The sequence below is a fragment of the Calliphora vicina genome, chromosome X (genome assembly GCF_958450345.1).
Source record: "Calliphora vicina chromosome X, idCalVici1.1, whole genome shotgun sequence".
Taxonomy (NCBI): Eukaryota; Metazoa; Arthropoda; class Insecta; order Diptera; family Calliphoridae; genus Calliphora; species Calliphora vicina.
The window spans coordinates 8,170,921-8,194,826 of record NC_088785.1 but is presented as its reverse complement, the minus strand read 5'-3'; the positions used below and the strand labels follow the sequence as shown (position 1 = coordinate 8,194,826).

General features: G+C 30.7%; 1 protein-coding gene across 1 annotated transcript in view; it reads left to right on the top strand.

Moving 5' to 3' along the window:
- PlexB (plexin B) overlaps positions 1-23,906 on the top strand; it is a 102,808-nt gene that overhangs the window by 8,534 nt on the left and 70,368 nt on the right. The window contains exons 4-5 of the mRNA XM_065514718.1: positions 14,167-17,097; positions 22,795-22,928. Coding sequence (XP_065370790.1) covers positions 14,167-17,097; positions 22,795-22,928 — 3,065 coding nt within the window. The remainder of the gene's footprint in view (positions 1-14,166; positions 17,098-22,794; positions 22,929-23,906) is intronic.

The window sequence follows — 23,906 nt, the reverse complement described above, 5'->3', positions numbered from 1 at the left end:
ATTTTTAGTCGGGAATCCCGGGAATTAAAAACTGACGAAAATACATTGAAAACAACTAAGAACTCCATTTCGCCAACAAACAGTGAAAAGTTTTTTTTACAGTTTTTTGCTTATATTCTTATATTCTTTAAATTTCTTCTTCAAATCCATAACAAAATAGCTTCTCAAATTTATTAATTGATTAAATTTTTCTTCAATTCAAATCTAGTACAAAAAGGCTTAAGAAAAATTTTTTCAATTAATTTTGTAAATGATTTGATTTAACAAAAATTTAATCATTCAAAGTTTGAATAAATTCTGTTATTAATTAACTTTAAATTTAATTCAGTTTAAACAAAGGCTTTGGAATGAATCTAAAAAATTAAATATTAGGAATGGATTTATGGAATAAAAGGCTGACATTTTTCAATTACGGATTAAGATTTTAGTGAATTAAGCTCAAATTTTATTAATTAATTCGAAGCTCTGATATTTAATAATTATAAGTTTATATATGTATGAAATTTGGCTATAATATTCCTACAGTATCTTTATATATTTCGGGAATAGCCGGGTACCCGGGAATGTAGAAAAAATTTTCCGATTCCCGGGAATCAAAAAAGGTCGGGAAATTAAAAACCCTGTTATGTGCCGAAAAGAAATCTGTTATAAGTTGGAAAATTGAAACTGCATCTGCCTTAGTGATCTCTAATAATGCGATAAATCTATCTTGTAAATAAATACTTTTTGATCCAACCTACCAAAAATCAATTTAAACTACCTTCCTACCAAACGAAAAAAATCCTACCAAATTTGGTAGGAAAAGCCCAAAACGGCAACGCTGGTTTGGATGTGTGTTGGTTTCATTGGCTTGCGTATTTTGTTTTTGTTTTTTCTTTTGGTGTTTTGTTTCGTTTGGCGTTGTTGTTGTTTTTTGTGTTCTTGATAAATTTAGGATGCTGTACGCTGAAAGTGGGCAATGTACATACATATATACTAATTATAAAAAATAATAATGCATCCACAACAAAGGTGAAGGGTATATAAGATTCGGCATAGCCGAATATAGCACTCTTACTTGTTATATTTATAACCGGTTATGGCCAATAGGCTAGGTTGTTGAAAATAAATAAAATATGTTTGCGAAGAAATAAAATTTTATATAAACATTATTCAATAACATATTCCTAAAAAATATAGTTTAAAGCTAGGTACTCTGTTCAAAATTCCGTGCGAAATGCTGTCAAACTACATATAAAATATTTGGAATGAAATATATGCGAAATAATTTCGCAAAAGCAGTACTCTGTTTTTATTGTGGAAAACATGTGAAATACATCTGGCAACCTTATTTTTCCACACGAAATAACATAAGCAGCACTTCTTTCGCACGAAATTAAAACTGTCAAACAGCATATAAAATTTTTCGCATGAAAAAACCATAATTTTTCGCAAATATGAACAGAGTAAAATGCTTAAGACGAAAAATGGATGGAGTACTTCTTAAAAAAAGTTCAGTAAATTTTTGATGTTTATTAACTATCAACAACATTGTTGGATAATAATAAAGGCATTGAAAATTAATAATTTCAAGAAAAACTTGCTAGATGAAATTGGTTGAACATGGAAACCAAACATTATTTTTAATATCGAAAAAGGTATAAATTGTTATAAAAATTAGGATCAGAATGAAAACCATTTTTCGACTCTTTATCGCTCTGCACTCTACATAGGAAATCACGCACATTCTCGCTATGATAATAATTCTATATTGAAGAAATTTTACAACTGATCCCAGTGAACTGAGTTTAAAGGAAGAATTCTACTTGTGGAAGCTTAGTACCGGAATTCTGTAACTTTTGTCGTTAAGTAATCAAAATTCGTTAGTTAAAAACATTTATCGTTAAGAGATATTCCGAATTAAATTTTTCGGATTATTTTCGTTAAAAATAGTCGGTAGATAACGACATTTGTCGGTAGGTTAAAGACAAATAAAATGTTCTAGTTGAGCCATAACGATAATTGTTTGGAAGTTAGTTTTTTAACATAAATATTTGAAATAAGTTGTTCTTTGAAAGTACGATTGGTCAACCTTTTTGTATTCGTTAGATACGGACTGCTTTGAGTTTTAAATATACATTAATTATCATTTTAAAATAAATTTGGACATAGATTATATTGCTTTTAGAAAATAGTATTCGAATTTTAAGAGCAATTTTTATATGTGTTAGGAGTTAACCAGGGTTAACCAATATACAATCTGGCATCCTTATTTTATACTGTCACATTTGAATTTAGCTTTTCAGTATTGTAGCCAAGGCGTATTTATACAAGGTGGAGTCAGTCAAACAGCTGATAACTCTTTTTTTTCGCTTTTTGGTTATAACAATTGTCAAAGCTTGTTTTTATATTAAAATATCTACATATTCTAAGCTTATTAACTAAATATTTATTTTTTACATAAATAAGTAAAGCCCTAACTATTCAATTATCTACACCAGTCATGCCCAAGCCCTATACTCTTGTTGCTCATTTGTTTTTGTAAATGCTCTTAGCTATAGGCTGTGTGTTTTGTATACTCACTAGAGCACTCATCACTAGCAATACAAAATACACAAACAACTTTGTCTTATTATTTTTTTGTCGTTCTTCAAAGCAACAACACTTTCGTATGCTTTGCTGGTAAACATTGACGACTGCGATCATCAATGTAGATTTTGTTTTTGTTTGAAATTGAGTTTTTTTTTTCTTTGTATGAATTGGTTTTAACAACAAAAAATATTGAATAAAAAGTAGTTTTTCTTTAAATGTATTGGTGTTTACTCTTCCATAAGGAACTTGTGGGCACCCCTGATCTACACTATATAAAGTTTTAATACTTATTTGTTTCATTTTTAATTTTTGGTTTTTGACATTTGTTAAGACCAATTGTTGTTTTTGTTGAACTGCCACCACCTTATATGAATTCGCCTTGATTGTAGCTTAACCGTCCATCTCAACTAAGCGTCTTTCATATTTTCTTTAATAAATATAGTTTAAGTTAAATATTAAAAGTTGTCTTTTATTTACAGTGAATGTCACTTAAAATCGTACACCATCGTAGTAAAATTTTATTCATTAGTTTTAGAAAGTTGATGTTTTGGAAATATTTTAAATTGCTATTTTTATATTGTGTGTGCTATTACCTATCAGAAAATTGGGTATAATTTTAATTGCCCTTATCCACAAATAAAAAAATTGGGTAAGACTGTCAGTGCCCAGAATATCAACGCTTCATTTAAAATCGTAAAGGCACTAAGAAATAGCAAATGATACCCTACAAAGTATTAGGATTATTTAATATTAACATTTTTTTTAATTTTTAAAGTTTTAATTATAATTTAATATAATTGTACGAATTTAAGTGAAATATGAATTTTGTGATGTTCATTAATTTTCATCAATATTTTTGTAACGAATTGAGGTTTTGTTAACTTTTTTGTTGAAATACATATTTTTTGTTCCAATTAATAAAATGACTTTTAATTTTTTATATAATCACCTATTATTGACTGTATAATTTCATAATATTTAAAAAAAATATGTTGTACGATTTTGAGTGACACTCACTGTATATACTTTTAAAAGTACAATACGGGGCATAATATCCATATTTAACACATTTCTGGAGTGTATAGTGTTTATCCCTATATTCAAACTTCTTAGAGACAATATAAACCATATTTGGCGATGTAATACGAGTATAACCTTATTTATATAAGGTTAAAAAATCGTTTTTAAGACCGTATTCTAAGAAGGAAATTCATCCGAATTTGTTGACTGTCCTTATAACAACACATATCTAAATTCTGAATCAATGATCACTTTTGGCACTTTTGATTTTTAGAAAAAAAAGGTCGCTCCGATTAGATTGTTCATTAATTGCCTTACTGTAAGTCGAGTGCCATTACAAATACGCAAACAATCATACAAACAAACACACATTGACTTTTATATATATATATATAAGGGTTTCAAATGTATACAAATTTTAACATTTACTTAATATTGTTGGTAGTCCGCGCTCTTCTGTACTAAAAATTAATATTGATAGCTGCTATAGCTTTCCCTATATATAATTTGTCATTATATCTATGGAAGGTGCCACGCCCACTTTTGCTAGTTTGTCCATTTTTGGCCTAAATATGTAATTCATACAAAGTTTCATTGCTTTACATATCAAAATTAGACACATAGATATGATTTTTAGTATTTAGTTTGTATGGGATGTGCCACGCCCACTATTGATAGTCCGCCCATTCTTGTCCTAACTATTAATATTGATGATAGAATAACCGTGCAAAATTTATGGACTCTATCTCTTATTGTATCCCATATAATAGATTTTAATTATCATCATATGGGAGGTGCCACGCCCTCTGTGGCTTCTACTCCCATTTTGGCCTCAAATATTTATACAAACGGAGGACTATAGCTATTATAGTTTCCAAAATATTTGATATTTAAAATTAACTTTGTATGGGAGGTACCACGCCCACTTGAAAATTCAAAACAAAAATACAGTCAAAATTTCAAGCAAATCTGGTTAGCCGTTTAGCCGTCTATAGACGTCAAACCAACAAATATACATATAAACACACATTCACTTTTATATATGGGGCATTTCACGTCAAGTGAACCAACTTTTGAAATCGATGTCTTCCGATCGATGAAATTTGCACCAATGTTAGTTCTATTGGATAGTAATTCGGACACCATTTTTCAACAAGATCGGTCAAGAACTCTCTGAGTTATAGGAGGTCAAAATTTGACATTTTGGCCAAACAGGTGTTTTTTTTATCCATATAACTTATTACCTATTGTTCTTAGCAAAATGTGTCCCAAATAGTTTAGATAGCTATTTATGCAATCTTTCGAAAAAAAAAATTAAAAAAATTTAATAAAATATTTTTGATTTTTTTTTTAAATCAAAAATATTTTTGACTTTTTTTTTCAAAATGGGCCCTTTTTATTTTTTTTTTTTATTTTTTTTAAGAAAGCTTAGGTCTTTTCCTAAGCGACCTATATGGTCGCTTAGTGGGATGCGAGTGGGATATCTATCAAAAAAAATATTTTGTAACTCAAGATTTAAAATTTTTGAATTTTTTTGCAAAATCAAAAACTTTGTTGACTTTTTTAAAAAAATGGACCCATTTTTTAATTTTTTTTTTTGCTCAGAAGAAAGCTTATGTGTTTTCCTTTAACACCCTTTTTGTCGCTTAGTGGGATGCGAGTGGGATATCTATAAAAAAAATGTTTTGTAACTCAAGACATACAATTTTTTACTTTTTTTTTAAAAATCAAAAACCTTTTTGACTTTTTTTTTCCAAAATGAACTCTTTTTTTATTAATTTTTTTTTCTCAAAAGAAAGCTTAGGTATTTCCTTTAAAACATTTTTGGGCGCTTAGTGGGATGCGAGTGGGATATCTATCAAAATAAATGTTTTGTAACTCAAGACAAAGGTTTTTAAATTTGCACTATTTTAATTTTTTTCATATTTGTGTGTAAACCTTAAAAATTAAACTTACGCAGAGAAACTAGACACATTAGCCTTTCCGATGGTATGTAACATACCCAACTAAAATTTCATAGCCTCGATACTGTAATACCCATAATATGTTAACCTCAGGAATAAAAATCACTTTTTTTCTATGGAAATGTTGAATAATTTAATTTTGTTATTTATTTGTAATAATAATTAATTTAATATATAATAATAATAATAATAATAATAAAAAGATGAATAATTTAGTAAAATTTAATCTTAATCACAATAGATCAATTTATATAATAACTATTTTTACACTTAATTTATGAAGATTTTAAATTTTCAAATATCCATACTTTTATCCTCCTTATTTGTCACCTTTATTAGCTGCTTTTTTTTTGTCAATCCTTTCTTGGCGTTATTAGATTCAGCTACTGATTTCGCTGCTGGCTTCTTTTTTGGCTTTGGAAAGAAATCGCATTGAGTAGATGCAGAAAACTTTTTTAATTTGAGTCTTCCATCGACAAGCGGTATGAAAGCATGGTATTGAGCAGTGCCATCGATTGTTACCGCAGCATCGAATCTGCTCTTTAGTGTTTTCAATGTTTCCTCATGATCCTCTTTGCTACTAAAAACTATTTTAGTTTCTTTACAATAATTCTTTGCCCAATGGAATAAAGCAGTCGCATCTAAGATGCGATCTTGATGAGAGCACTGGAGGCTATACTTCGCTGCATTTCTTTTGAGGTTTGCTCCAATACCATCACATGCTCCTTTACCATGAGCAGTAGGATGAAAATGCCACTCAGCTGGCATTCCAAAATCTTTTTCATGAGCTGTAAGATTTGCGAAGCTACTTTTGTTTTTAAAATGTTGATGAGCTCCGTCCGAATTTAAGGCAATCGCGGTAATGGTGTAAATCTTCTGATGAATCATCTTTTAAGTAATTTAAGTTGATTTCCTTCAACATCAATTTAACATTTTCATGGTAAATACAAACACATACTGTGTGAGTTCCGCTGCTTCCTGCCAAAACGCAATGTTTTGGCCTCAGTTGTGTAAATTTTGTGAATCCAATTTTGACATCCTCGTATTCAGATTGAAATGTTGCGAATAATTCATTCAGGTTACAGAGAACCATTCTCTTCTGCATTTGAACTTTCTTGCCATCTATTCGTACAGACATCCAGTCTTTCATCCCTGGCATCAGGCGACTCATATCATCTCGCTGATAAAACTGAGTTATTAGAGATTTAGTATCGCACTCCAAAGTTTTTCCCTTCTTTTTGTTTGGGAGTGTGAGAATCCCATGCTCAGCAACCAATTGTTTAGCAATTCTTGCTTTTCGTTGAGACGGTCCAAACTCAGTCATTGTTTTTGCAGAACTCCATGTTCTTGGAGCAAGCGTGAGAAGTTGAATTCTTTCAGCTTCACTCTGTGACGTTTTGTATTTCTCTTTTATTTGTTCAAGAACTTCTACTGCATCCTTATGGTATTGGTTTCGACACTCATTCGTTGAATTTGAAAAGTTAGAATAACCATCATCATCAACAGTTCTGTCTTCATTCTCGGAATTACTTTTGTCTTCATCTGGAATAACTTCAACGCAAGGCTCATTACTATTCAAATTCGGTAATTCGTTCAACTTTCCGAGCTCTTTCCTGCATGATCCACAAATTTTCAATCGTTTTGACAGCGTAGGGAATTTTTTTAATAAGCCGTCGGAAATATTTCGCATATCTGATGATCTGTGCTTCATTTTGTTAAAGGGATTAAAACAAAAAGACGAATAAATTTCATTTTCAACCTTAGCCTTTTTAGAAGTCGTAGACATTTTGAATTTTGTAAGTATTTATGTAAATAAAACACGTCTTAACTTTAACGCTGTTTCTAAAAAACTGATTTCCGTATGTCTTCAGAATGACAATAAATAGTTTTTTAAGATCATATAGGTAGTACGTTTTAATGAATGAGTCTAAAATCTTTTATTAGGGTCAAGAAGGGCTTACATACTAATGTACCTAGTTTAACCAAATGTTACAAATAATAATAAAAATAAACCACCATATAAATAACATACCTGTCAACTTCTACCTCTCCACCCACTTCTTAAAGTCAAATGTCATAAAATAATAAATAAACTGGTACTTCGGAGAAGGGCCATAAAATATTTCCACTTGATTCCAAAAATTTGTTTCTGGGGCACCTGATATTTTAACAATGAAAATCACGTGCGCTGAAAACTACCCCTAGGATTGACTAAAAAAGCCGCAAGATACAAAACTCAGACAAATTTTGGGGGTGGAAAATTAATAGCGGTCGGCCTCATATTGCACCCCTCCAGTGGCTATTATCGGTCAGTTGTTGTGGTTTTTATTTTTAAGGTTTTAGAAACACTTACACACAAATATGAAAAAAATCAATTTAAAAACATTTGTCTTGAGTTACAAAACATTTATTTTGATAGATATCCCACTCGCATCCCACTAAGCGACCAAAAAGGTTTTAAAGGAAAAGACCTAAGCTTTCTTTTGAGAAAAAAAATTAATAAAAAAAGTGTCCATTTTGGAAAAAAAAAAGTCAAAAAGGTTTTTGATTTTTCAAAAAAAAGTAAAAAATTGTATGTCTTGAGTTACAAAACATTTTTTTTATAGATATCCCACTCGCATCCCACTAAGCGACAAAAAGGGTGTTAAAGGAAAACACATAAGCTTTCTTCTGAGCAAAAAAAAAAATTAAAAAATGGGTCCATTTTTTTAAAAAAAGTCAACAAAGTTTTTGATTTTGCAAAAAAATTCAAAAATTTTAAATCTTGAGTTACAAAATATTTTTTTTGATAGATATCCCACTCGCATCCCACTAAGCGACCATATAGGTCGCTTAGGAAAAGACCTAAGCTTTCTTAAAAAAAAAAAAAAATAAAAAGGGACCATTTTGAAAAAAAAAGTCAAAAATATTTTTGATTTAAAAAAAAAAAATCAAAAATATTTTATTAAATTTTTTTAATTTTTTTTTTCGAAAGATTGCATAAATAGCTATCTAAACTATTTGGGACACATTTTGCTAAGAACAATAGGTAATAAGTTATATGGATAAAAAAAACACCTGTTTGGCCAAAATGTCAAATTTTGACCTCCTATAACTCAGAGAGTTCTTGACCGATCTTGTTGAAAAATGGTGTCCGAATTACTATCCAATAGAACTAACATTGGTGCAAATTTCATCGCGATCGGAAGACATCGATTTCAAAAGTTGGTTCACTTGACGTGAAATGCCCCATATATATAGATGTGATTATTTATTCACTCGGCTACAATTTTATCTACAAACATGAAAAAATAGTGAACATTTTAGTAAATAAAAATGATTTTTTTAATTTGAAAAATATTATTATAAAAAGTTACAGAATTGCGGTACTGGGCAGTAATTTGATGCTAGTCAAAACCTAAAGTAGATACATAAGTATGTTTATTTCAAAAACAATTATATTTAAAAATGTTTAAATATTTGTTATTTTTTTTATTTAAGAATATTGAAGCGTTAAATTTGACAATCAAAGTACAAAAAAAGTCAGCGTTGCATTGTATAAAATATACAATTTCAAACAATTGCATTCACAATAACGTAAGAATCTTCTTCGAAATTGACGTTCATACAGAACGACAACGGTGATGCCAAATGGTAAAAAAAAACGCCAGAAACGCTGGGTTCTTTATTGCGGAATTTGGTCCATTCCAAAAACGATGGTTTCAGTATGAAACAATGTTGTTAATATAACAAAACTGTTATATTAATATAACATAAGTTATAATGAATATACTAATTAATTAGTATGAGTTAAAATAAATTCAAACAAACATAGAAATTGTAGAAAACATTTACTATTGTTATGTAAAATTGTATATTTTTCTTCTTATAGGAATACTTTGCTATTAATTTACTAGAGTAAATTAAAAAGACAATAACAAGACGAAAATTGCGACCAGCGCAAAAATATGTACATATAAAAGGTTATACATAAAACATAAATAAGACAATACAAACTAACGTATCACAGACATGTTTATATATACATAAAGAGGACTTTGCGTTAAACTTAAATTTTAAAATTAGATTTTTTAAAAAAATTAAAAAGTAATGAGAAAATATTGAGATCGTTAAGTTTCAATAAATACTTAATAAATTAAAGTTAGGAATATTGAGGTTATTAGACCATGTGTGGTTAATTTTCAATCTGTTGATCAATGTGATTTTGTGCGTTTTATAAAATTAGGGCCTTTGTTATTTCTAATCCAGTATCTAGTATCAAGTTTTAAATTAGTGAATTAAATATAATAAACTGTTAGGTTAATCTTTCAATATAGTGAAATATTTCACTGTTCAACTATCATTAGTGCTGTATTTTTTATGCACTATCAAATTTGAGTTTTAGTGAACAATTGTTCAACTTCACTATCAATTGTTTAGAGGTGCTGTTATTTTTCAATAACCACTATTGCAAATCTACTCAAGTACATCGGCGAGGAACTTGTATAGATTAATGAAGTAATTTAAGTTGGATAGACTGGTAATCCGACATATTTTATACTTAAATTTGGGTTTGGTGAGTCTAGTAAGTCATTGACCAAGAGTCGATCGTATTGTGTGAGAATCACTATGATATCGTTACATGGCCTTCGTTCCACTCTTTGTTAGCCTTAAGAAACATTGCCTAGAAAATTTAAAGATTTCAAAATATTACATATATAATATATTTCTTTCTCATATTGAATTAAATATACATATACATAAATGAATATAATATTGTAGCAATAGCCAACTGGGCCTTAAAAGACTCGCAGCACTTTTTGAACTATAGGCGATTTATCTATATATATAAAAGAGTAACGTTACTGACTGACTGACTGACTGACTGACTGATTCATCATCGCACAGCCCAAACGGCTGAAGCTAGAATCACGAAATTTTAACTGTGGGTTCCTCCCTCCCCAAAACGATCCGATAAGAAGGGATTTTTGGAAATTCGAACGTTTAGGGGGTAAAAAAGGGTAAAAACGGGTAAATTCGGTAACCTTATATCTTCAAAACTAATAAAGATACAAAAAAACTTAAAATAGCATGTTACTCCATTTAAAAAATAAGCTGACAGGTGTTTCGTACTTTTTGGAAATTCGAAACTTTTAGGGGAGAAAACGGGTAAAAACTGTATTTTGGTACTTTTTTTGCACCCTATGTATCTTTTAAACCAATAAACATAGAAACAAATTTTAAATCGTATTCTTTAACTAACAAAAAATAAAAAATATAAGTTTGGTACTTTTTGGAAATTCGAACCTTTAAGGGATAAAAATTGTGTTAATTTTTGGTACTTTTTCATAAAATATGTTTTTCTATAATTTGACATATGAGCTCCCACCACGTTACAGAAATTTATTTGAATGAAATTGTACCACCTCAATGGGGATAAAAAAGGTACCAAAAAGGGGATAAAATCGGGAAAATACATTATATTTGAAATTATTAAGCCAATTTTGATAATTTTTTTTAACGTTGGTTCCTGGATTCATACAAAAATTAACTAACAGCGTGTTATTTGGAACTCGAGTACCGAGGTGTATATTGGGCCAAATCCGGGTAAACAGTTTGGTACTTTTTTTAAAACATATTTATTCTTGGGCACATTAACACAGATTTTAATATTTTGATACATGCCTATAGCATAAACAATTTTGGCAAAATGGAATATTTTTAAATTTCAAACTTGAGGGGTGTTCAAGTAAGAAAAGGGAAATTGGTACTTTTCTCCTTATGGTACTTTTTTAAAATTTTAAATTATTTCAGTTATCGACATTAAAGTTAGCTGATATTTATTTGAGTGAAGTTAGTGTTAGGAATAGGGGATAATATTTAGGTACCAAAATGTGTGAACTGTACTATAGGTACTTTTTTGTTCATCTAATGGTACTTTTTTGAAATTTCTATAATAATGGACTTATAAACATGAAATTAAACATATATGGTCCTAAGTGAGTGAGAATTCTAGCGGGAGACTTTTTGGTACTTTTTCTTTATTGGAATGGTACTTTTTGTAATTTCTTCACCAATGAACCTAGAAACATGAAATAAAGCTTATATATAAACCGAGTGAGTGGAAAACCACAAGTGTGGGTTTTTTGGTACTTTTTCTATATTCTAATGGTACTTTTTTGAATTTTCTATAACTATGGACTTAGAAACATGAAATTAAGCATATATGGTCATAAGTGAGTGAGAATTCTAGGGGGAGACTTTTTGGTACTTTTTCTTTATTCTAATGGTACTTTTTGAATTTTCTATAACTATGGACTTAGAAACATGAAATTAAGCATATATGGTCCTAAGTAAGTGATAATTCTAGGGGGAGACTTTTTGGTACTTTTTCTTTATTCGATTGGTACTTTTTGTAATTTCTTCACCAATGAACCTAGAAACATGAAATAAAGCTTATATGGAACCGAGTGAGTGGGAAACCACAAGTGTGGGCTTTTTGGTCCTTTTTCTATATTCTAATGGTACTTTTTTGAATTTTCTATAACAATGGACTTAGAGACATGAAATTAAGCATATATGGTCCTAAGTGAGTGAGAATTCTAGGGGGAGACTTTTTGGTACTTTTTCTTTATTCGAATGGTACTTTTTGTAATTTCTTCACCAATGAACCTAAAAACATGAAATTAAGACCGGAGTGAGTGGGAATCTACAAGTGACTGCTTTTTGGTACTTTTTCTATATTCGAATGGTACTTTTTGAATTTTCTGTAATAATGGACATAGAAATATGAAGTTAAGCATATATGGTCCTAAGTGAGTGAGAATTCTAGGGGGAGACTTTTTGGTACTTTTTCTTTATTCGAATGGTATTTTTTGTAATTTCTTCACCAATGAACCTAAAAACATGAAATTAAGACCGGAGTGAGTGGGAATCTACAAGTGACTGCTTTTTGGTACATTTTCTATATTCGAATGGTACTTTTTGAATTTTCTGTAATAATGGACATAGAAATATGAAGTTAAGCATATATGGTCCTAAGTGAGTGAGAATTCTAGGGGGAGACTTTTTGGTACTTTTTGTTTATTCTAATAGTACTTTTTTGAATTTTCTATAACAATGAACTTAGAAACATGAAATTAAGCATATATGGTCCTAAGTAAGTGAGAATTCTATGGGGAGACTTTGTGGTACTTTTTCTTTATTCGATTGGTACTTTTTGTAATTTCTTCACCAATGAACCTAGAAACATGAAATAAAGCTTATATGGAACCGAGTGAGTGGGAAACTACAAGTGGGTGCTTTTTGGTACTTTTTCTATATTCTAATGGTACTTTTTGAATTTTCTATAATATAATGGATCTAAATATGAAACTAAGCGTATATGGTCCTAAGTGATTGAAAATTCAAGCGGATACCTCATGGTACCTTTTGTTTATTCTAATGGTACTTTTTTTTAATTTTCTATAGCAATGGACTTAAAAACATGAAATTAAGCATACATGGTCCTAAGTGAGTTAGAATTCTAGGGTAGACTTTTTGGTACTTTTTCTTTATTCGAATGGTACTTTTTGTAATTTCTTCACCAATGAACCTTGAAATATAAAATAAAGGTTATATGGACCAGAGTGAGAGGGAATCCGCAAGTGGCTGCTTTTTGGTACTTTTTCTATATTCTAATGGTACTTTTTTGAATTTTCTATAACAATGGACTTATAAACATGAAATTAAACATATATGGTCCTAAGTGAGTGAGAATTCTAAGGGGAGACTTTTTGGTACTTTTTCTTTATTCGAATGGTACTTTTTGTAATTTCTTCACCAATGAACCTAGAATCATGAAATAAAGCTTATATGAACCCGAGTGACTGGAAAACGACAAGTGTATACTTTTTAGTACTTTTTCTATATTATAATGGTACTTTTTTTTAATTTTCTATAGCAATGGACTTAAAAACATGAAATTAAGCATACATGGTTCTAAGTGAGTTAGAATTCTAGGGGAGACTTTTTGGTACTTTTTCTTTATTCGAATGGTACTTTTTGTAATTTCTACACCAATGAACCTAAAGCCATGAAATTAAGCTTATATGGACCCGAGTGAGTGGGAAACCACAAGTGGGGGATTTTTGGTACTTTTTATATATTCTAATGGTACTTTTTTTGAATTTCCTATAATAATGGACCTAGACTTTCCAAAAAATCGAAGAATTTCAAAACCGCGGTTTCGGTTTTAAAAAATTAAAAACCGATCGGTTTCGGTTTTGTGATAATTTATTAAATCTTAAGTATTATAGAAACAAAATTAGTTGATAATATAGGAAATGATATACAAATCTAAAATTCAAACTTGACGGGTTATGGTTTAGTGAATGCGAATTTAAAAGTGATAATCAATGGTACTATTTCCTTATTGCAATGGCACTTTTTGAATATTCTATAATAATGGACCCAGAAATATGAAATTAGACATTTACAATTAGATTCACAAAGTGAGACTTGATAGTACTATTTCTTTCTTCTAATTGGGGTGGCGAAGCGCACCGGGTCAGCTAGTAATTTTATATTCTTCCTATTGATTTGTATGTAACTATTGAAAAGTATAATGAATAAACAATACTATTTTTTTTAGATAACCAAAATACGAATTGAACATTGTTCTGTTTACACGAACTGTTCTTCTTGCCTTGAGTCGCGCGACCCCTTCTGTGGTTGGTGTTCTTTGGAGAAGCGTTGTACCGTGCGTTCCACATGTCAAAAGGATACTTCTGCTGCTCGTTGGTTATCATTAGGCAGTGGTCAACAATGTATTGATTTTGAGTCAATATCACCCGATAAAATACCTATTACAGAAGTCACGCAAGTGCAACTAACCATTCGCACTTTACCAGAGCCATTCAATGGGAAGTATCGTTGTGTATTCGGCAATTCGACGCCCATAGATGCTGAAGTTCTTGAAAATGGATTATCGTGTATGACACCACCATTGTCCCAACGACCGCTTATTGCACCGAATACGGATCATGTTTTAGTTCCATTGTCTGTACACAGTTCGGAAACAAACAAAGATTTTGTCACACGGTCGTTTGCTTTTTTTGACTGTTCACGACACAGTACTTGTCAAACCTGTGTACACAGTTCGTGGGATTGTAATTGGTGTATTTATGATAATAAATGTGTGCACAAAATGCAGCAATGTCGTAACTTGGAGAAAGTTATTGTTAAAGAGTTGGAATGTCCTCATTTGAAAAAGACCGAAGAACCAATACTATTGCCTGTACGAGTTCCAAAGGAAATACGTTTCGAAATTGAGAACCTGCCGAAACCAAAGAATGCTCATTCAGGTTTTTTGTGTACCGTCCAAATAGAAGCAGCTCAAATGTTATTACCGGCTCGTATTGAAAACAACCGAATAGTGGTGTGTGAAAAAACACCATATTTCTATGAAACAAATACATATGAATATCAAGCTAAAGTGGATATCACCTGGAATCGCCAACATTACATAGATACGGCCATTGTTACACTGTACAAATGTGATGTGCTGGGATCACATCGTGAACATGCCGATTGCAGTTTATGTGTTACGAGAAATCCGATATACCAATGTGCCTGGTGTGCGAATTCGTGTGTCTACAACGAATCGTGTTCGACAATAACGTCACTAAATAATAATTTAGACATGGACGTATCATCGTCATCATCATCACTACTGTTGCCTTCAACCCATAACTTTGAGTTGTCAAAATTTAATGAATGTCCTAGACCTCGTATAGATATGATTAAACCATTGTTTGGTCCTATCGAAGGTGGTACTCTTGTAACAATTGAAGGTAGTAACCTGGGTATACGAGAAGAAGATGTAAAGGGTAAAATATCCATAGGATCTGTACCTTGTGAATTGGTCAATTATGAAATTTCGGTTAAAATCGAATGCCGTACGGGTGCCGTTAGTCATGAGCTAACTGCACCCGTCAAAGTTTTCAATGATGCCGGCTTTACCGAGTCTAGTGTACAATTTCAATTTAAGGATATACAATTGAATGGTTTAACACCAACCGTGGGTCCTAAATCCGGTGGCACTAAGATTACTTTAATGGGTAAATATTTGAACATCGGTTCAAACATACGTGCATTTTTAGATGAGTATGAATGTCATATAAATATGATACAGGCCTCATCATCACGCTTAACATGCATTACTTCGGAGGCTACGCAACCCGAACCAATCAGAATTTTGCGCCTAATGGTCGATGGAGCCAATCGCACATACACATGCCAATTGCCCCAGCTACAACAGAATATGCGCTCACTTTATGATCAACAAATTTTGTTTCATAATAATTACCATTACAATTTGCCCTCTCTTCCAATGCCCTGCTCAATATTCAATTACACCCAAGATCCCACCATTATGGAGATTAAACCATTACGCAGTTTTGCCAGCGGTGGTCGGCTCTTGACAGTGCATGGCATGTATTTAGATTCAATACAAAAACCAGAACTAGAAGTGTTTTATGAAGGTGAACGCCTAAATAAGACTACTTGCGCCGTTATAAATTCCAGCCAAATGGAATGTCCATCACCGGCAGTATCTCGAAAGTTTTTAGCATATAAAAACACTTTAGACCAACAAAGAGATATTGTCCGCCATAATCAAGCTACTGCATCATCTTCATCACTTCCATCCAGTTATAATTCCCCAAGCAAGCGAAATGTTCTTTATAATAGTGATATGTCTTATATTTATAGTACAACCGGAAATATTAATAATAACAACGATGGTTTTTATCAAGCCCAGGATGTGGCGGCTTTTGTAAAAATACGCGAAATCCAGTTAAATCTTCAGCTGGGGTTCAATATGGACAATGTTCAGTGGGTTAAGGACTTAAATAAATTTTTTCCCAGCCTAAGAAGTTCGATTGTATATGTTCAAGATCCTAAGTATCATCCATTTAATGAAAATCTAAAACTTTACAAGGGTGATACGCTGGTAATTGAAGGAGAAATGTTAAATGTTGCTGCAGATGAATCAGATGTTATAGTTACCATAGGAACGGCACAATGCAATGTAACCAGCCTAACGCTTACCCAATTATTGTGTACCCCACCTGAAAAACAACCGGCACCAACAAATGAAAATGGTGTAGTACAAATTAATGATTTACCCCTTGTTGTAGTGAATGTCGGTCGCAACATGCGCTTCGTAATAGGTCACATAAAGTATGACCTACTTAAACCCTACACCTTTTCACACGCCATGTGGGTCATTGTTTTTACAATTCTTATTGTTGTTGTGCTCTTCATAATTGTTTTATTCATATACCGACGAAAGACTACCCATGCTGAGAGGGAATATAAACGCATACAAATTCAAATGATTACATTGGAGAGTAACGTACGTTCGGAATGTAAACAGGCATTTGCAGAATTACAAACGGATATGACAGATTTAACTGCCGATTTGGAAACATCTGGTATACCCACCTTAGATCATATTAACTACATCATGAAAGTATTTTTTCCAGGCGTAACAGATCATCCCATATTGAATTCTCCAAAGGTAAGTGTTTTTTATGTATGTATATTAGGGAGGTTTTTTAATCTTTCATTGGAAGTGCGTGTCGGATTAGTGTGGCACTTGGCATTAAACTCATTGGCTCTGAAGTTTCGAAATGCGTTTAGAAGAGGAAAATTGTATTTTTAAGTTTTTCCTAACAATTGTTACTAATTTTTGCCAATATGCATATGAAAATTGCATAATGAAAATTTAAATGCAGTTTAACTTGTTAGCATAATGTTAAATGTATTCATGACGAGTTTTTAAACATCAACTAAATTATCACAATTCAGGTCAGAAATTGTTTTTATCAATCTTTTTACTTTTAATAAGTAAACAAATTGTTTTCCATAAAATAAAATACTTTTTGTCAGTTTTTCGAGTTCAGTTTTTTTAATAAAATATTTTTATTAATTCATGTTTATTTTCGATATTTCTTTATCCGTCGGATATCATTTTCAAGAAAATTAGTAACAATTATACATGATAAAAACGTCATAACATCTCCGCACTTATTATTGCATTTATTATTCCTATTATTTTCCATTTTTACTTAAATAAAAAAAAGAAAAAATTTAATTTAAAATTTATTTTTTTCAATTTATTTATATACACATTTTACAGTTGTTTTCATAAGTTAAAACGAAAACCAAACCAAACATTTAGCTATCTGTTGCAAAAGTTTGCAGATCGTGGCATCAGTAGAGCACAAATTTACTGCATTTACGACCATACTCTTCCTCTCAAAAGTATGTGAATTATCAAGATTCTCTGTATTAGAAATAAATTTATAGGACACAATAATGTTATGGGCAATCCACATTTGAACATTCCAGATGAATTATACTTTCCTGTCCGCATTAGCATTAATAAATTTCAAGTTTACAACACAATCAGCAGGTTACAACACAATACAATACATTAAGAGCTAGTTTCTTACTTGTCAGTTAAACTCATCTTAACACGCTGTTATATTAAACCTAAAAAATATTTTGCCGGGATTTAACCAATGCTTGTGTTTTTTTTTGACTTTAAGATTAAATGGCAAACTATTAAAGTTATATGCCAGGATATTCCACAGTTTTCCTGTCTCGACTTATACCTTCGTATAAGAAGCAGGTATGTACTATGAAATTTTGATTTCGAGTTTTTAAATAATGGTGCTCCACCAGGTTATTCTTCACTAATGAATTTTGTATGGTTCAATTGAGTTTTAATGGGTCTCCTCCAATGAGTTTTGAATTGCCCTCCACCAGGTTTCTCTTCACAAAATATGTATATCAACTGTGTCTTCTCATAACCTCAAATCAAGGTTATAACAAAACGAACGCATGTGGATTAACATAAACGACTCAAAACTGTGAAAACAGTTATGCGACACATAAAATCAATACTAATGCGACGTGAGACGCAGATCTCTCGAAAGCCAAACAACAAAAATCGGCCTGACTGTCCTTAAGAGATAATGGCGATGACGCGCGAGTTGTTCCTCAACTCAGACCTGCTCCACGACTGAATGGTTGTGTTTCTCACTAATGGATTAATTCTAAAAATTTGTAATTCCTTAAAATTTTTCATATAAATATGGAAGTTAACCCTGCATCTCCTTTGGGTCAAAATGACCCAAAAACTGTATTATCGCCAAACTTCGGAAAAAATGCAAATTTTTCAGATATTTTAAAAATTTTGCTACTAAATAAATAATTTTGCAATTGAATGCAAAAGAATCGAAATATGTACGCAATTATCGTTGTAATGAGATATAAATGACAAAATTTGGTTAAAAAATGTTAAAGTTATTACAAATTCGCCAGACCATTAAATTGTTTCAGGCCACTTGAACAAAAAATTAACATATTTCGAGAAAAATTAAAATATAAGCTAATTATACCCTTCACCTTCGTGAGAAGGGTAATATACAGTATTGGCCATAACTAAAGCATGATTTTTTTTCATATGGTATTTTTTTGTATAAAATCATAGTTTTAAATATCTATTATGTATTATTTTCATTTGTTAATATGTTTAGTATTGATAAACAAATACTTTCAAAGTTAACCTTTCTATAAGAGGTAACTTAAAATCAAAAAATATTTTAAGGTAGAAAATGAAACGGACAAAACTAAAGCACCCCTTCAAGGATATACTATAAAAAAAATTTTAGTTAATTTTTTGTTGCAAATCCTTTGTTTTGGATGGCACAAGAACATCTCTTGGCATAGAAGGTAATATGTTTTTATGGCGTTTTTCAAATTTTCCTTCCCAGGCAATTTTAACGGCATGAAATAAATCGTGAAAATTTCCAATCCTTATTTCAACAATTTTCACGATTTATTTTCATATTAACTATGTGCCAAAAGTTCTCAATAGGATTGAGATCGGGAGATTGACCAGGCCAATGAAGAACTAGAATCTTATTGCTGTGAAGCCAAGTCTTACAAACTTTGGAGGGGTGCTTAGGATCGTTATCCTGTTGGAAGCTCCCTATAATTGACATCTCTTCACTGGCATAAGGCAACATTACAGCTTTCAATACATCACGGTACATGAACCGATCCATAATCCCATAAATTTTATGATTTGGCCCAAATTCTTGACCAGAAAAGCAACCCCAGACCATTACATTGCCTCCTCCATGTTTAATTGTTCCTTTGCAATACCTAGGATTCAGTCTTCCTCCTTTTGGTCTGCGTACACGCCTTATTCCAGCGGAACTTTTTAAGTTGTATTTGGATTCGGCAGGGAACAGTACTGTCTTTAATTTTTGGACACTCCAGTCGATGTGGGCTTTGGCAAATTTCAGTCTAGCTTTCTTGTTCTTAGCTGATAGAAATGTTTTTTTTTTGCTGTCATCAGCTGAATAATCGGGCTTCTACTACTCTTCTACGGATTGTTCTTTCGCTAACGCATAATCTTAAACTTGTTCGTACTTGAATAGCTGATGCTGTAGGATCTTTTTGTATTGCTCTTTTGATCAAGAAATCATAATATCGTGTTTTTTTCGCGAACGACCTCCAAAATGCACCGGAGATTATCGACTAGTCTTAAAAAATTTTGAAACGAGCCTGGAAATAACTGATCTGTTAATTGAATATTTGTTACTAAATTCATGTAGTGATAAGCCCGTCTTCCAGTCTTCAATAACTTTAATTTTAAATTTACTGGAGTACTTGTTCCTTGTCATTGTTTTTTTTGCAATAAACTCTATAAAACTTAAATTTTGCACACTACGTCTTCCTATATTTTTATCTTTTGGAATTTTTAAGTCCATTCATTGTGATTCCCGATAACTCACATTGCAAATATGCAGTACCGAGTCAAATTTTTAAACATCTTATAAGAAGGTGCTTTTGTTTTGTCCGTTGAGTTTTGAGTTTTTATATGATTTATCATTTTAAATTAATTTTTAATAAAATTATCTTTTACTAAATGTATATTAAATGAACATTAACAATATTAGTTAATAAAATATATACAAAATACATCCCAAAAAAGCCGTTTTTATGAAAAAAAATTATGATTTCAAAAAATCCATTGAGGGGGTGCTTTAGTTATGGCCAATGCTGTAAGTTTGTCATTCCGTTTGTAATTTCTACATTTTTCATTTCCGACCCTATAAAGTATATATATTCTAGATCCTTATAGATAGCGGAGTCGATTAAGCCATGTCCGTCTGTCTGTCTGTCTGTTGAAATCAATTTTCTGAAGACCCCACATATCTTCGGGATCCAAAATCAAAATTTTTAACCCGAATTTTTTTTTCAACAAAAAAAATTTTTAAAATTTAAAAAAAAAATTTAAATAACAATCGATTTTTTTTTTCCAAAAAATTAAAAAAAAAACAACTGGAAAAAAAATTAAATTTTGTTTACCTAAAAATATTTAAAATTTTGAAGTATAATTTGGTGAAGGGTATATAAGATTCGGCACAGCCGAATATAGCACTCTTACTTGTTTTTATTTAATATATATTCGTATTTACTTGTGTATGTGTTTTTGTCTTCGTTGGATACCGTTAACCTATTTACAGGTATGGCCAAAAAAAATATTTTTTTTAACGGCTGTTTCAAATCTCCATTTTAAAATTTTTAAAAATTTTCTTAAACAAATTTCAGAATTTTTTGATATCACATTGGCATTTATTGAGATCAAAATAGGGAATAAAAATATGAAAAAAACTTTTAAAATCACGAAAAACACAGCCATTTTGACCCCAAGGGCTCTTAAAGGATTAAATCCATTTTTGCACTGTTGCTGTAAATGTTAGACCCCAATGTATATTTTGCTCAAGTTTCATTAAAATCGGCCCAAAAATATATATCATTTCGCTATCTTTTCTTTAGAAATTCCAAATATTGAAAAATTTTACCTTTGACCTACACGATTTAGGGTTATCGTTTTCCGATTTTAGTAAAACTTTCAGACCGAATTTAAATTACAAGGACTATAATATTATGAATAGGTTTTACTTAAAATTTTTAACATTAAGGAAATTTGGCTCATTCGCCTAAATATGGGCAAAAAATTTGTTTTTCTTGAAAATCGCAAAATTTAAATCGCAGGTACGGAAAAACTGTAAGAGGTATTGACATAATTTTTTAATATTTTTATTCCCTATTTTGATCTCAATAAATCCCAATGTGATGATAAAAAAATTCTGAAATTTCTTTAACAAAATTTTTAAAAATTTGAAAATGGAGATTCGAAACGGCCGTTAAAAAAAATATTTTTTTTTGGCCATACCTGCGAATAGGTTAACGATATCCTACGAAGACAAAAACTCATACACAAGTAAATACGGATATATTTTAAATAAAAATTAGCTTTTTTTTAATTTTTCTCGAAATATGTTAATTTTTTTCCTAAATTTTTTGTTCAAGTGGCCTGAAACACGTTAATGGTCTGGCGAATTTGTAATAACTTTAACATTTTTTAACCAAATTTTGTCATTTATATCTCATTACAACGATAATTACGTACATATTTCGATTCTTTTGCATTCAATTGCAAAAGTATTTATTTAGTAGCAACATTTTTAAAATATCTGAAAATTTTTTCCGAATTTTGGCGATAATACAGTTTTTGGGTAATTTTGACCCAAAGGAGATGCAGGGTTAACTTCAAAAAAAAAATTTTTTAATGTAATATTCATTAATATAAATAAATCTATATATTTCTAGAAAACAATGCAGAAATTTAACGAGTTTCACCTATTTATTCCATATAAATAGTAAAATTTTGCATATATCTGAAATTTGATCCAGAAATCGTTGACCGATATTGCTCAAATTTTCAGCACTTAACTTTTAGGTCTAGTGTCATAATATTCCACCCGGCATTCTTCAAAATTTTAACAAAAAATTTTTTCCATACAACTGATTGTGACTCTAATAGTTATATGATGCATGGAAAATTGGAATGTGTAAACACAACTATGTACACATAGGATGTTTTGACAAATGCAACGTTTTTTCAAATTTTTTCAAAAATGTCGACTTAAGCTACTCTTCCATATGACTACAGAAATAATCCTTAATAATGTCCAAAATATGGAATTCATCCACATGTGTCAAGACTAAATTTAGCACGATGTTTTATACATTATCGTAAATTCCTTCTGCATCAAGTAGTTCTTATATGTGGATAGTTGATGTGGAAGGAAAAAAATATCGAAACTAATTAATTGTTTTTTTTTTTCAGTTACGCATGAATAGCCCACACACTAATTATGACACAGCCATGTTACAATTTGAGCAACTAATTAGCAACAAATATTTTGTATTAACTTTCATCGAGACATTGGAAGCCCAAAAATCATTCAATATACGAGACAAGTAAGTATATAAATAAAATATTTAGTTACGGGGAAAATATTATCAGCTGACTTAAAATAAATACATATATTTTAGCTACTTTTTCAGAGGAATTGTTAAAATATAACCAACTAAAGCAATTCAATGTTATTATTGCTAATGCACGATTTAGAAAATTTTCGGCGGGTAGTACGATTAAATTTATGTTTTTATATTTATTTTTCAAGGATCACAATTTAAAACAAATAAACGTTCCATTTTTTTTGGTTCTTAATTTTTAGGTATATTAAATTAAAAAATATTTAAAAAAAACCTAAACTTACCGCTAAGTTCCCCTTTATGGGTTTCTATTACAGTCAGAATCAAATGTACCCAAAGAATACTCTATTTTGGCGATGCAAATCTTCGTCCATTTGCTCAAGTTAAATTATGTTTATATTCGGCTGCGTTGAATCTTATATACCCACCACCAATATAATACTGACAAACACCAATATTTGTGCTTTTTTATAAAAACATTTATCTGTTTCATCCGATTTGGTCAATTTCGCCTCACTAGATTCATGCATTTAGGTGTTATCTTTAGCAAAATATGTATAGTGGAAAGTTGATCTTCACATATGTACATTAGACCTGCCCTTAAGAAGGCCAATCTATTGAATGTTGTGAATTGGGAAATGCTTACGTACATACTTTCATGTACATTAGGCTGGGTCGAATTGTATGGACTATCGGTTCATGTCAAGTTAACCAACTTTTGAAATCGATGCCTTCGATCGGGATGAAATTTGCACCAATGTTAGTTCTATTGGTCGGTAATTCAGACACAATCAAAATATTTGGGGCACATTTTTCTAAGAACTTTTTCGAGAACTCTTGGGGTCAAAATTTGACATTTTGGACAAGCAGGTGTTTTTTTTACCATCCATGTAACTTATTACCTCTTGTTCTTAGAAAAATGTGCCCCAAATATTTTAGATACATAGCTATTTCTTCAAC